The sequence below is a fragment of the Doryrhamphus excisus genome, linkage group LG17 (assembly GCF_037039965.1).
Source record: "Doryrhamphus excisus strain RoL-2023G ecotype Guam linkage group LG17, RoL_Dexc_Guam_v1.1, whole genome shotgun sequence".
Lineage (NCBI taxonomy): Eukaryota > Metazoa > Chordata > Actinopteri > Syngnathiformes > Syngnathidae > Doryrhamphus > Doryrhamphus excisus.
The window spans coordinates 8,549,401-8,565,323 of record NC_136373.1 but is presented as its reverse complement, the minus strand read 5'-3'; the positions used below and the strand labels follow the sequence as shown (position 1 = coordinate 8,565,323).

General features: G+C 43.0%; 1 protein-coding gene across 9 annotated transcripts in view; it reads left to right on the top strand.

Moving 5' to 3' along the window:
- prdm16 (PR domain containing 16) overlaps window positions 1–15,923 on the top strand; it is a 199,079-nt gene that overhangs the window by 1,556 nt on the left and 181,600 nt on the right. For 8 of the 9 annotated variants that reach the window (XM_078798283.1, XM_078798281.1, XM_078798279.1 and 5 more), the window contains exon 2: window positions 2,873–2,973. In XM_078798283.1, coding sequence (XP_078654409.1) covers window positions 2,873–2,973 — 101 coding nt within the window. Of the gene's footprint in view, window positions 1–187; window positions 234–2,872; window positions 2,974–15,923 lie in introns of those variants that run through there. The other variant, XM_078798276.1, reaches the window with a different exon arrangement.

Here is a 15,923-nt window from a genome sequence, read left to right as displayed (position 1 = left end):
TTAATGTATGTAAAGTGGGGAAAATAATGATATAGAACTACTTTTTTGAGTTATTTTAACCAAAACAGTGCTCTTCATCCAAATGAGTTGGTGTTGGGGTTGCACATGTGTGTGAAACAAGTGATGTTTGCTACTTACTCCATCCCCTGATTTTAGTTTCAAAAATCTACAAAATGGTGGACATCAGTGGAAGTTCTTTCAAGCTCAACAGCAGGGCTGTGCAATCACATGATGTAAGTCAAGCATACTATTTGGTTGTGCTTTTTTCCGTGGACAAATAATGGTATTTATTGCTAAGTTACGTTGTGAATAATATTTTGGGTTGACAATACAATTCTTTTGCACTGATTTAAGACCAGGAGCTAGCAACTAATGCATTAGCGCTTGATTTTGATTGAAATGCATTCGTGTAAGGACACCAATTGCTGTTGACCATTGTGCATGTTTGTAGCTTTAGCTCCAGAACACATGCTTCAAACTGCAGAGGCATTGCACATGTTTCCAACCATCTTGTTTGTCACCAAGGCCTTTTCTTTTAAAAACTAGCTAATGTTAAAGGGACCTATTAAGGTCATTTTCGGCCCTTTGTATTGAGTTGTGGACCCCTATAGAGCAGCTGCACATGATAACCGCACAGAAAACCTTATAGATCTCCAGAATCGCCACCTGTTCCAGTTGTATTTCCTTGGATTTTAAAAACGGCCCGCCTCCAAGCACGCCCACTCCACTGTGATTGGTCAGCACAGGTCTTGTGCCTCAAGATAGCATTGATGCTATCCATTGCTATAACATATCTCTTAACATTAAAATTGCATTTAAGTCATCGCAATCACAAACTAAAACAAAAGTAGACTTTGTCTCTGCTAAGAGACCCCACTCCAATAAAAAGCACACACATACGCTTTTGTAGTGGATTGTTATACTAATAATGTGGCGTCATAGTTGATCTTACAAATGCGGTATTTCTGATGATGACTTCAAGGTTTGCTCTCTGTGGTTATGTCAAATCTGTACTCATCTAAAATGTTTATCTATCATGTCCCTCAACATTTCAAAGAAAAAAAATACATAGTTTTATGTGTATAACCCAGACAGTATTTTCTTTCGCCACAAGATGGAGCCAGATAACTGTATTTGGCTCTGTTGTGAAACGGCACCATTTCTCCCGGGATTAAATAAAACATGTATTTCATTCATTGTCTTTGCAAAACACCATGCCGGTGTATAACATGTAATTGCAGAAGAAATAGTTTTTACAGCCCTTAGATGAAATCTGTTCAACAATGACTTAAATTACTTGGGGTATCTCTTGTTTTTCATTGACAGACCTTCAAACTTCAAAAGGAATACAAAGAAAAAAACACTTCTGTCTTGTGATACAATAATCGTTTGTTGTATTTTTCAATGAGTATTTTGACCACTTTTTAGATATAAACAAGATAAGTTGGTTGGGTGGGACCTGTATAGCAGCAAAGCAGTGGGATGGTGGTTGGTGGGAGGGGCTGTGCCATATTCATTTTTCAATTCCTGTAGGTGTAATGTTGCAATTGAGTCCTGTACATAAACCAGACACTCACCCCAGTTGACAACCAGTTATACATCACTGGTTGTTTGGATCAGCCATTTCAGTTAAATATAATTCACCACCAAGGTTCCACTGTATTTCAATTTATATCATGTCTTATGGGAACATTATTTTGAAATTAAAGCAAATCGGAGGTTGAGCAACATCACAGAATAGATTGTTTTGACCTTGGGGGCCCCACTCAGCTGGTGTGTGGAGGGGGGGCCTATTTGTGTTGTTGCAGATTCCATTATTTGAGGTTCCTCCTAATTGCATTGGATATGCGTGCTTCAACTCGAGATGCTCTCCAGAGTTCTTTAGATCTAGAAGTCACTTGTCTAAATACAGACTTGTTTAATTATCGGAGGGGGCAGATGTATGCTGATGACCACATAACCCCCCCGGCTCTGCCACCACTTTCTCTAAGCCCAAATAAAGCTGCATCTGAGACTTGTCAGGTAATCAACTTTTTCCAGATAGGAGCTGCTTTTGGGCCGCCTTCATACCCAAAGCCCTAAAGCGCCCTCTCCATGACCTTTTTGGTGACCTCACAGAGCTTTTCCATTTAGTGTAAACACAAGAAGATCCCCCTAGTCTTTGGCCCTGCTTCCTGGATCCACACCAATGCCTCCCATCCCTAACCAATCCCTGACCACCTCAGCCTCCATCTCTATACGATACCAATTGCCAATCCCAATCTAATTTATGGAATATTTTGGGGGTAACTGTATACGACAGCAGGGGAGATAACATCTCCAGGCTTCTGTGAAGCACAGGAACTCTGCAGTATGTACTTAATAACATAAACTGCTGAAAAAGGGCCTGGTCCCATGCTTTGGCAGAGGAGCAGGCCAGTGAGATGGATAGTAGAGAAGGGGGGAACCAATGTTCTTGGGCGGGGGGGTTAATTGAGACCATGTGAGGTTCCCCCCCACTGGACTGGATTAGAGAAGAAACGGAACTCTCTCAGCCCTAGATCGCTTTCAATTAGATGCGCCTACAGCAAAGGTACTGGGGAGACAGGAGGGTGAGCGGCTCGCATCGGCCGTAATGTCCAGTGTAGACATCTTGAACACGTCATCTTTAATAGTTGATAGTGAGACTTGTACATCCCTCTCGCCATCATCAAAAGTCACACCCGGGGGTATTTTTTTGAATGCTTCTTTATGCATTTGTTACAGTCATGTACCCCTTCTGACCTTTGACCTGATGCCGTGTAAGCCCTATTTCTGCACACTTAAAAAACATAATGAAACAAAGATTAATATAACATTGTTTTTTAAAGTATGCCTGTTCCTTTTTTCTCAGGGAGGATGAGGAGGAGATACGGAGAATATACCATCAAAGGTTCTCCTATTGGAAGTCAACCAGACGGCAGCTGAAGTTCAACGTAGCGCCCCACGGACGAGGTACTCTTTGTTGTACACCATGAAGGTGTGAACATTAAAAGTGTTGGTCGTGCTCCCTCCTTTGCATGATGTCATTGTCTTCTAAATGCTACAATTTGGATCACGTAAAGCCAAACTTTTTAGCCGCTTCTTCTTTGGTGGTGTGTGCTGCCATTTCTTCTGGTAGGCAAAGTGAGCAACAAAAATAGGAATCAAAATAAATAATCAAATGAACGATTCCATTCCCAACCCTATTCAGAAATGATCTTCCTTTACTATTTTAAGTGTGCAAAATACATTTGCTTTTAAGTATAAATTCAGTCTGTACTGACATCCGTCTCCCTGATCCCACCACACTGAATTCAAAGAGTTCAGTCAGTATCACAGAAACATCAGAAAACTCAGCCGCACCGCGATCCTTTTGTCTTGTTGTTCTGTGAATATTCGACACCAATAAACAAAATGAAAGTCATGTATTGGGAATTAAATGATTGGCTTAGAAAAACAATGTTATCACATCATCCAAACATAAGGCCTGTAATATATTATTTATTAACATAGTGTATTACTTTACATTTCTCTTTCTGCGGTAAAAGGCCGACCGGAGAGCCCAAAGTGTATACGGGGTTAAAGGCCAGAGTTATTGTCAGTCCCAATGAGGTAATTATGTGTTTGTGTTTAGATCGTGCTGACTCCCCGGTCTGCTTCTCCTCTGCACTCCATCTTTCTGCCCAATTCACCCAGTAACAACCCCCAACCCCCCGCCCCCGCCTCCTCTCACGCCGCTCTGTGCTGAAGTCGTCTCCCTCTGGGAAGAGGTGCATGAGATGTTGGCTCAGCCATACATCTCTGTCAAAATCTCTATGAATAAATTAACCTTTTAAAGATTAGTCCACCCTAATACCTCAGGGTTTTTTAAACAGAAGAGCCGAGCTCCTCCACTTTCCACCCATTGCACACCAAGCCTCACCAAGTTGGAGTTAGAAAAAGAGCTAAAACTTTGTTTCCTCAACTCACTTTTGGATATTTTTCAATTTATTTGACTGTTTCTTTCAAGCCTGATATCCATTTGAATTCATTGATTTTTACTTTTAACAACAATGAATTTGTAGCGTCCTTAAATCACCCGCTCATCTTAGTTTCTAGATTGTCACCAAAATGATCATCGTTATATTGGATATTTTTCTAATTGAGTCCTTTTTGTAGGCTCAAAAGTATTTCCATTATTGTAAATTGATTGGTCGATTGGTTTCGTTCTATCAAAATATAATAACGTCATAATCAAATAAACCATATAGGGTTACATTTCTGGTTGCATAGGTCAACTTGCTTCTTTGGATTGTAACATTTGTATTTCTTTTCTGTGTTACATGTTATTAAAATAAATCATTCATTTGTATTATTTTTAGCAATACATTGATCGATGGATTTCACCTCAATCAAAGAACAAAATGTGCAGCTCACTCACGATATATTAGTTATTATTTTTTGCAGCCCAAACACTGACCAAACCTAAAGTATTGTACAATGGAACCTCGCTTTTCAAAAGCCTCCATTTTCATATGATTTGTTTTGCAAAATTTTGCTTGGATTTTCGTGCACTATTTTGGTACAACTTTGTGTGTAAGAAACTACAGAGGTCCCCCCCAATACTGCGTTTTCATTATCTTATGTTATTATGATTATCTTATTTATTATCTTCCTTAAGAGCAGCGTGCAAGGCAGCGTTAATATCCTGTACCACCTTGATGCTCTACTTTTCTCTTGAAGGTTTGTGACTTAAACATGAGGCTCACAGAAGATCCTGTTGAAGCTCTTATTTTTGATTGTACATTTCCAAGCTGTGCTGCTAGACTTCTTGCAGCTTGCTGTGTTTGTGCTACACCTCCCTGCAGTTGCTCTTTCTTTTTGTCCTTCAAAGCGCCACAAACTCCCTGCCATTCAAAGGCTTGTATGGCTTTATTGGGTATGGTCGTGTTTCCGGGAGTTCATCTGGACCTGAAAATTCTGCGGCTGAATCATTGGCATTGTTGCTAGGCAACCGCGTTTGAGCTTCTGTGGTTAGCCATTTCGCTTAACTTGCTTGTGGCTGTCGACATTTAGAACTTCTCATCGGTCAGAGTTCAAGCCGGAGTGTCAGCAAGGCTTTTTAGTTGTGATTATGAAGTGTGGTCAGGAATGTGCTGAAATAGTATAAAACTCCAGCAAAGCTGACCTTTTTCTATGATTGTCTTATTATTCTATTTCTTATTAGGTAAGAGAAAAACGCATTTTCTCACGATTTGAAGATATGTCGGACAGCGTTGATTGGAAGGATCTTCCATGCTGTCTTTTTTTAGATTTGCTTTGGATGTGCGATGAGGATGATCATGTTCTGTGCCACCACCGGGGACTTGTGCATGGCGGGTTTTGCACTCAGCTGCAACGTCTTGCTGCAAAAAATATTGCTGCACGTCGGCCTAGTGGTTAGCGCGCAGACCTCACAGCTAGAAGACCGCAGTTCAATCCGACCCTCGGCCATCTCTGTGTGGAGTTTGCATGTTCTCCCCGTGCATGCGTGGGTTTTCTCCGGGTACTCCGGTTTCCTCCCACATTCCAAAAACATGCTAGGTTAATTGGCCACTCCAAATTGTCCATAGGTATGAATGTGAGTGTGAATGGTTGTTTGTCTATATGTGCCCTGTGATTGGCTGGCCACCAGTCCAGGATGTACCCCGCCTCTCGCCCAAAGACAGCTGGGATAGGCTCCAGCACCTCCGCAACCCTTGTGAGGATAAGCGGTAGAAAATGAATGAATGAATGAATGAACGAATGAATATTGCTGCACAGCTGATTCCCATCATTCCCTTATGATCACGTGGGCTCTATCCGGCGCTGCTAGGCTACTTGTTATGCTAGTGCTGATATCTGATATCATTACTCGTTTTCTTTGCTTGTATTGTACAGATATAAATATGAGATTGGTACACTCCAAACTACTGCTAGTTGCTTCAGTGTGAGCTGGAGTTTGCCTCACAACAGACGTAAGTACATAAGTCATTAATTTTCACGTTGATTGGATAGAGTTGAGTTGAGTTGCTATGATTCATGCAAACGCCGTCGCGCATATATATTTTTGCGAAAATCAGGGCCCTTTGGTTTCATGCATGTTTGTCATCGTTTAACAACTGTGGAAAATAATGCGCTGCTAAAAAGCCCTTTTTTCTGAGCTGAACAAAACAGTGGTCTCTTGTTGGCAATTGGGCCAAGCCTATCCACCTTGGTTGTCCAAACAAATCAGGATAATTATGAAGAACAGGTTTTAGGCTGAAATTCCTTGGAAAATAAACCATTCATGACTGAAGGAATATGACATGTATTGGCTTTGTCACTGGTTTTAGGTTTCACTCTCTGGGCCGTCAGAGGCGTCTCTTGGACTTCCTGAACTCTAACTCGTGGCAATTTGTGTACTACAAACCTGGAGGTCTTCTCCTCCGTGATGTCGTCCCTATGGGGGAGGGGGGGTCAGTTAGCAAGGGGTGAAGGACACAAATTTTCCCGTTCTGCTAGTCCTTGCTGTCTTTTAGTCTACCATGTTCAACCTCATCACTCAATCTTCGTTTAGCCCCAACAGTCTTTGTCAAGCACTACTAGACTAATTTATTTCTGTAAAGACAAGCTTGGCAAAGGAGAACTTCCAGTAAAAGGCCATTGCCTTAGCCACTGACCCACACCGCAGACTTGGTGATTAATTTAATTTCTTTTAGAAGAGAGGAGGGAGCAGTCATTTCTCTACGACCACAAAAAAATTGTCTGCCATCTTTGGAATTTTTACGTCCCTTGAATGCGTTTTTTCCCTCTTGACCCGAGGTAGGCATCTTGCGATTAGAGGAAGAGGACTACGCTGACTTGGTGCAAGCCTTTAAGGACTGACTGCCGGAGAAAGGCCGAGGTGGCAGAGTGGCACCCAAGTATCTTACCTTTGGGATTTATCAGACGTCATGACTCCATGGGTCCAGGTCATGACTGACATCTATTTTGCTGCCTTCAGCTCTGCGTTCTTGTTTACATTTCTGGCAACTTACAAACAAAAGTGGCGTAAGAAAAGGCCAGATTGTGTTTGGCTGTTCACAGCCATGTTTGAAATTTATAGGGATCACCAATCCCGATCATATAATCTCCCAGCCTCACCACATGGACATGACATCAGATACATTATTTAGTCTTGATCGGCTGTGATGGATTTTTGTATAATATGTTGTTACTTCCTGCATCATGTTGATGGGCAAAACATTTGATAACATTTGATTCGAACATGAAAAACATCCAAAGCACAACAAACCAACCAAAATCAATACAAATAAAAATACCTATGTATGTATAAACATTATCTAGTCCCACCCCCCTGACCACCCAGATTCCGACCTCATCCCAACAAAACATATATTATTCCTTGTCGACACAGAATAAAAACCCCACATCCAACCACCATCACCCATCTCGAGGCACCCAACCATTTGCCAAGAGCAACCAGTTCATTATTAGTCATCCTATCGTACATCGTCCAGTACAAAAGAAAGAAAGAAACCACCCCAACTAAACAGTCACCACACCAGTCATCACAAGCTAACATGGATATAAAAACATCTATGTTATGGTATTCGGCCATCTCTGTGTGGAGTTTGCATGTTCTCCCCGTGCATGCGTGGGTTTTCTCCGGGTACTCCGGTTTCCTCCCACATTCCAAAAACATGCTAGGTTAATTGCCGACTCCAAATTGTCCATAGGTATGAATGTGAGTGTGAATGGTTGTTTGTCTATATGTGCCCTGTGATTGGCTGGCGACCAGTCCAGGGTGTACCCCGCCTCTCGCCCGATGACAGCTGGGATAGGCTCCAGCACCCCCACGACCCTCGTGAGGAAAAAGCGGTAGAAAATGAATGAATGAATGAATGTTATGGTATTGTTTCAGTGAGATAAAAAATAAAAGTATGTGAGAGAAAAAAGAATATTATATTAATATATAAATATTCTTATATATTATTCTTATAATATATAAATATTCTTTAAAATACCTCAAATTAAATAATCACACTTGAGTCTTACTACTTCCCAATTGTCACTGCTATCCCAACGACAGTGTTTTTCACTTCCACTTCCTTTATTCTTTTATTTTTTTATTTATTAGTTTATTTAATTTTATTTTTTATCCCTTCTCCCTCCCCCTCCCTATCATCGAACACATGTTTACCAAGTAACCAGGATTGAATGTACTACATATTTACCAGTGACGATATTATTAATTGCATGCACTGGACTACAACTCTGCCTTTGTCCGGCATTAATCCTGTGTGACCACGCAGAAGAATTGAAATTGTCATGAGTAATGTGAACAGCTCAGCTACCCAAAGAGAACCCGAGTGTTGTCCGACTGAAGAAATTGACCTGTCCTGCGCCCAAGAAGGACAAAGGGACCCCTCAAGCACTACAGAAAACCATCAAACGTGTTCAAATGTTTCCTCTGCCTTCTTCTGAGTCTGGACCAGTTCCCCCGAATCTCACACTGTTTGGGATCTCAAGAGTCTGTCACCTTTTCTGTCATGCTCAACTGCCTGCAACCCATTGGCCGGCAGCAGATTTATTTCTCCCTGTCAGGACCAATAGTGTGGCAATGTGGCTCAGCCCACTGTTTAGTTACAGTGACAAACATGCTGATTAGAGAGGCCCCGATGATGGATGTCTACTTGCCGTGGAGCGACCAGAGTTTTTAGTAGGTCATAATAGGCCTGACACTGTGCAGCCCCGCTCCCTTTCTTTTGGTCCTCTCCGGCTGGATGGGCCCCTCCCCCACAGGTCATACTCAAAAGGTCAGGAGTTAACGGGCCAGCTTTTGCATCCTGCCGCCAAATCAAAATGACCCTGTTTGGATTCATATTTGTAGACACTCCATCATCCTCATGGCCACGGCGACATATCTATTCCCTTCTTTCCCGTGGCCTTTCCCCCTGTGGCCACCGGCTCTTGCGTAAGTCAAGCAGGAGGGAACGCAACCCTGTTAACTTATTTAAACCGCTGAGCCTTTTCGCTCACTTTTGTGCCTCTGAGGCGTTCATGTGCACAACACACACAAGACAAAACACACACTCTTACCGCCAGTGCAGGCTGCTTTATACACTTGTATTGGATTCCTTTTCTTGCGATTGGATGGAGCACGCAGCCTGCAGAGTGTGTCGGGAGGGCTCAGCGTTTGGAGTCATGCTTGGGAGAACATTCTATCTGCAAATATACTGAGTGGAGGTCTACATCACACTGACCCGCAGTCTTTGCCTCTAACCCCCCAGGGAGTGTTATGAAACAAAGAGCTGAAGCCAAGCGACTTGCATCCTCGGCGAGAACCACTTTATGTAGAAACAGTTTCACAACATAGTAGTGCTGCACAAAATAGTAAAGAAAATATATAAGTACAAATACAAAATGAATGCAGTAAAACCAATGAATCTGTGAAATGACACCTTCAAGTGACAAACATTTGGTGTATCTGATGATTTTTTTCATAAACTTAGCAGCGGCAATCATATTATTCTTGGCAGACAATTTGGGGGGTGGCACGGCGGCCTAGTGGTTAGCGCGCAGACCAGGGTTCAATTCCACCCTCGGCCATCTCTGTGTGGAGTTTGCATGTTCTCCCCGTGCATGCGTGGGTTTTCTCCGGGTACTCCGGTTTCCTCCCACATTCCAAAAACATGCTAGGTTAATTGGCCACTCCAAATTGTCCATAGGTATAGGAATGTGAGTGTGAATGGTTGTTTGTCTATATGTGCCCTGTGATTGGCTGGCCACCAGTCCAGGGTGTACCCCGCCTCTCGCCCAAAGACAGCTATAGGATAGGCTCCAGTACCCTCGTGAGGAAAAAGAAAGAAAGAAAATGAAATGAACAATTTTATAGCAGCCAAAAAACGAGCTTTATAGTATACGTAAAGCAGCCTGTTCCTTTTCAGGACTAAGGTGATAGTGTCCTGTCATGGTTGGGCACACCAAGTAGTAGTTTGCATGATAATTAATTAGGCAGCCAAACAGCAGCAGCAATGGTACGTAACCAGCTACTCTTTGTGCTTAGACAAGTTGGAAGAGCAAATGGAAGAGCTGAACACAACATGAGAGGAAACTAAGCTAAAACGCTTCACAATTAAAATCTGAAGCCAGCCCAAAACTTTTCCAGCGTGCCGAACCGCACTCCTTTCTTTTACCTGAACCGTTTCATGCTGTTTGCTATTTGGTCCTGAATTACTGCGCCCTCTGCTGTTTGCTACCAGTTGTGAAATCCAATCATGACACGGCAACACGACTTCTTTAATATAAGAAATTGCATGGATCAAATTCCACATGAATGCCAAAATTCTTAATGATAGCAAATTGCCAAATAGATTTAGTCATCCATCTCCATTGTGTGCATTAAATATGAAATGTTAGGATAAGCACAACAAATGCTAAGTCTTGAGCTGCCACTTTATAGGTAACATGATCCAGCAAGTTAGTGTGGAACAGCGTTTCTGAATAACTTTGGATGCGAGGAGCCAGATGTTGAACATGCTTGGTGATTTTAAATATGTGGCCAGTTAAATCCATCGAGATGGTTAGCATTGCATAGTTCAGGTCCTTGGGGCCACCATTTTCCCGGAACATCAGGATGTTGTAGCCAGAGGCGCTGCCTGTGTGTAAGCATGTGTGTTGCGCGATGCCGAGGAAGTGCATAGTCAGACAGCCCCTCATTTGTATTCTTTTTCTCAGCAAATACCTGGCTGCATTAATGACTTCTAACTCAAACATTCATAAAGTGTTAATGGATTTTTAGCAGTGAGGTTAAGAAGCGTGACCTTGGAGGTCTGAAGGTTACCATCTCCCTCTCCTTCTCCTTCTTCCTGGCCTCTTCCTCTTCCCTTTCGTCTCTCTGTTTGGAGGCTCCACTGACATCACAGCAGCTGTGCTTCAAATTGGATGCAGAGAGTGAGAAGTTCAGCAGTAGCCAACGGCGATTACAATTTTTCCATTTATTTGGGGAGCAGGGGGTGGGGAGGGTGTTGTGCAGACAAAAAAGGGGGCAGAATACATTACAAGTTGAGTAATAAAAATATTTCTATCAATGAACTGTATATGCATGCATTGACCAATCTCATGGTTAGGAAAGCTATAGCTGGGTAAGATTGGAGGACCCCCCCCCCCCCCCAGTCACCAGGAAGATCCCAAACGAATAAAAATCCTTAACTGTGATTTCTCACTGTTAAAGATGGATTTGATGGCTCATCATGTATTTATGCTGCTTCATCTGAGCATAAAGCAGTTACCCAACAGTTGGGCCCCCCTCCCAGTTGGGCCATGTCATATAATAATGACTTTGGGCCAAAGTCATATATTACATATTTTGGAACAGACCAAAATTGCTCTGCAGTGCATGTACAACCAATGTTAATGTTAACTGTTTCTTGTGAAGGCACCACCGATATTTAGCGATACTTATTTTGACTTTCTAATACTTCACACGGCTACACATGGACGAACTTTACCGCTCAAGGTGTTGAACTTTATTTCACTTGAGAATTACATGCTGTGTGAGGGTGTTATTAGCATAATTTGCCTTGACCACATGTGGCTCATATTGACTTATCAAAGAGGATGCCATAACCACAATAATTACCAGAAAGGATGCAATTACTGATATTATTCCCTTTAATAATGACCCGCACTCATGACATCGCACACCAATTATAACTTAAAAAAAAGTGTGATGGGGATACAGGGGCTCCAACACTGCCTGCCCTGCTAGTGTTAATTCTTAACCTTTCTGACACCACTTCCTTAGCCGCATCTTAAAGGTTAATATCTTTAATAAAAGTTAATATGTGGAAAAGCTAACAAGTCTCCTGGTCTGTCCCTCCAGAACATATTAGAGCTCTCCATGGACCCGACCTCGCTATCATTTTTGGGGGTGACGTGTGCTGAGCAGCAAATTGCTTTCTGATGCTGACTGTGGAGGTGGACTAGTGGGCTTTTTGTCTGAACGGCAGGCACACCTACCTTTATCATTTGGCCTCTTGTCTTTTATATCTTCTATATCTTTGATGTGTTCATCATAGTAAGGACAGAATTATTTTTTGTTTTGTTTTGGTAAGTTACGTATATCTTATATCATCTTTCATTCATTCATTTTCTACCGCTTATTCCTCACGAAGGTCGTGGGGAGTGCTGGAGCTTATCCCAGCTGTCTTCGGGCGGGGTACAACGTGGCCAGCCAATCACAGGGCACGTATAGACAAACAACCATTCACACTCACATTCATACCTATGGACAATTTGGAGTGGCCAATTAACCGAGCATGTTTTTTGGGAGGAAACCGGAGTACCCGGAAAAAAGCCACACATGCATGGGGAGAACATGCAAACTTCACACAGAGATGGCCGAGGGTGGAATTGAACTCTGGTTTCCTAGCTTTGAGGTCTGCGCACTAACCACTAGGCCGCCATGCAGCCGTTACATCATCTTGTGACACAGTAAATCTACTTGTACATGTCTCCATCCATCCTTTTTCTATGCCGCTTCACCTTACTAGAGTCGCGGGTATGCTGGAGCCTATCCCAGCTGACTTTGGGCGAGAGGCGGGGTACACCCTGGACTGGTGGCCAGCCAATGGCAGGGCACATATTCATATTCAATCATTCCCAAACATTTGTGTTCTTTTAGAGCTCCTTTTAATTACTTTCAAGATGCCCAGAGGAGGATGATTCCGTGTTTTCATGCATGCCGTTGTGTGCATCGCTTGTGTTAACACACACACGGAATGCGTATAGAGCAGCCTATTAAAATGTCTGCGTGTTTGTGCCTGTTTGTGCAGACAGATGTGCATAGAAGCGTAAAGACGGTATAGCTCGCGAGCAGCCACAGTCAAGTCCTGAGGCCATGTTTGCACTAGGTGACAATAACCTTTTTCATTCTGCTTCCGCTTTCACCAATGTTTTGATTTCTACTTAAAGTTTTATGTCAGTGCCCTCCCTCAAGGGTGCCATTACCTTGTATGCTAATAGAGCCATGCATATTCCATTACCGCTGTCAGGGCAAGATAAGGGACGCGTTCGGCGAAGGAGCACTTAGGGGCCAATGAACCCAGCGAGGGGTCCTGCTGCTCCCGCATTATCAGTCATCTTCACATGTGAATGGAGCTGCCTTATGGGCCTTCTTGTCTCCATCTCTTCTCTATCCCGCTCTCTCTCTCTCTCTCTCTCTGCTGTAATGACTAAGGACTCTTCCGTTATAATCAGTCACTGGGAAAGCGGCCGATCTCTATCTTGCACACACCCACACCGAGGCTACCACATACATGCGCACACACATGCATGAAACCACGCACAGCTGCAAGCGCAATCTAAGCAACCACAAAGAATGTAAGAGCAGGGCAATAACACTAACACTGTCACACAGTGACAAACATATCTCATTTGGGGTCACTTTGGATGGGGCTAAGTAGCTCTTTATTTTCAGACTGACTGAAGTCTTCTCTGCCGCATAATGGTAATGAAGCCATATGGTATGTGGAATGGGATTACTAACAAATGTTCCATACCCTCGTCTTTCCCCCCATCACCCTGCCTCCATCCCTCGGTGTCACTGTCCCCCAGTAAAGCAGCAGTTTCAAATTGGAACCGCATGTTTCTCCTGACTGTGCACCTCATTTATACGATTCAATTAAAAGCCAGCCATGCTCCGTGAGTATTTGTGATGATGATTGGGGGAGTGGCCGCAATTCAGCTGCGCACAATCATGTTCCTGTCAGGTGATTTGCTGGTTCCTGGTGGTGACACCTTCTTCCTGTCACCTGCTATGATGTGTCAAAAGCCACACCTAGAACTCTAAAGCTAATGGAGACAGGATCATGGGGTCCGAGGTCTTTCAAGCTGACTTTTCACAAGTTATGAAAGTCTTTGCAACATGTGTTATAAAGTAGCTAAACATGCTCGCAGGTTTATCCCAGACACAATGAAATGTGTGAAATCACACTCCCAGCTGAAGGGCGCTTGCAAATTGTACTCCATAAATGGGAGAAATCTCAATGTGTTCCGCCATAAAACTGATGAACTTTTATTGAAAACGTGGAAACGATTAGTTGAAGGGGGGCGTCCTTTAGTGTAATTCCCAAATGAAACAAGCAGACCCCACATTTATGATGCCTGTAGCACAAAGAAGGGAGCTCTTAATGAGGCAATTAAGGTGAAAGGGTCGAGAGGCTTTGATCTGCAGCACTGTGATTTTTACAAAAACATGGCACACTGATAGATACTCATAACTCAGGGGCTTTAATTGTGCTTAATTTGTTTGGAATAGCCATGTGCTTTCAATTAGACTGTGGATTTGGGTCTGTGTGTTTAAAGAGGTTTGTCGGGGGAAATTAAGAAGCAGTTTGGTTTCTCTCTTCTGTTACTGTTCTTTATCACAACCAGAAACAAAGACTCCTCAGGTGGACACGTGAAGAGGTATTTAGGCAACAAAGCAGAAGCCGGGGCTGGATGGATTGTTGAACAGAAGCAGATGATGGCGACCTACTTCACCTCTGTCTCCTTTAGCTCAGAAGAAGCATAGAAGTAGCATCTACTGTCTTTTGCTGAGGTCCAATATACATATACATATATACATATACATACATATACAAGAGTGGCATGAAGAATTCTACAATTACAAAGTTAAAGGGGAACTGCACATTTGGGGAATTTTGCCCATCATTCACAATCCTTAACATGAACACATTTCTTTCCCTTTTGTTGGAAAAGAAACATAACACGAGAAAAATCGTTAATATGAGCTAGCTAACAATGTACGTCATTGCGACACACCTATCACTTTGCTGATTTGCAAGTCATGATGTGCTATATATATCACTATATTGACAGTTACTATGGTACCCATTATGTCATTGGATGCTCATATCACCTCCTACTTCGGTACGGGACAAAAAAAAATGATATTAGGAAAGCAGGAAGTGAACAAATGTAACAGTTACTGATTGTAAAAGTACCAGATGGAGGGGTAGAATTTAATAAGCTTTGCTTCTTCCTACTCCTTTTGGACATGTGGAACTGTGAACTGATTATGGGATGCACTCAATTGGAATCTGATGCATGTTCAAATGAAATAAAACCATTACCATTACCTATTCCAACTATGACACTGTCAAAGATGTTTACAAAGCCTTTAGGTATTGGGGTTGTAGTTTCGAGGGGTGTAGTCACATGAAAGAACACAAAACTAAAAGTTTGAAAGCATGTTTATTTCCCTTTTAAACCTTACCCCATTTGTAAGGTTGAATAGCCGCTGGATGGGACTCCACTCCTCTATCTTAGGCATCGGAAGTGAAGGTTTGGCATAGGTTACATGCGTGCAACACATCCAGTTGTGTGTATAAAAGATGTCTCTCCCGACTGAACTGATTGCTCCTCAGTATGCTCATGTACTGTATGTGTGACAGCCTGATAGCGACTGTAACAAATGAGACGGCAGGCAGATGGGCTCCCTCACCGTCTCCCGAGATCTTCCAATTCACACCCCATTACACCCGCCTCTTCCCATAAGCCCCGTTGTCCGTCATTCACTCAGCTCTCAGAGTTGCCGCCTTTCTCCCCCTCTCCTGCCTGCCCACTCTCCGCTGCTTTCACTCACGCTTTGCCTCTTCGCTTCATGCCCGTCTGCTGTGCTTGGTTGCATGTCAAGTGTCGGCTGCAGTCTCAGCTGACTGATCCACTGTGGCGTGTGCGTGGGTGTAAAATCAGCAAAGTGATGTCCCGCAATCCCTGCCTGTCTCTCCTCTTCCATCCTTTGATCCTCTTGGCTGTCTGCTTCAGTGCACTGTTGATGATGACAGGCCAGCAGGCCCTCACGGGGTCTCTGAGGAGCCTTTAAGGTGAAATCTTCCCAGCAAAGATATGCGGCGGCCATTTACAGCCACCAGGGA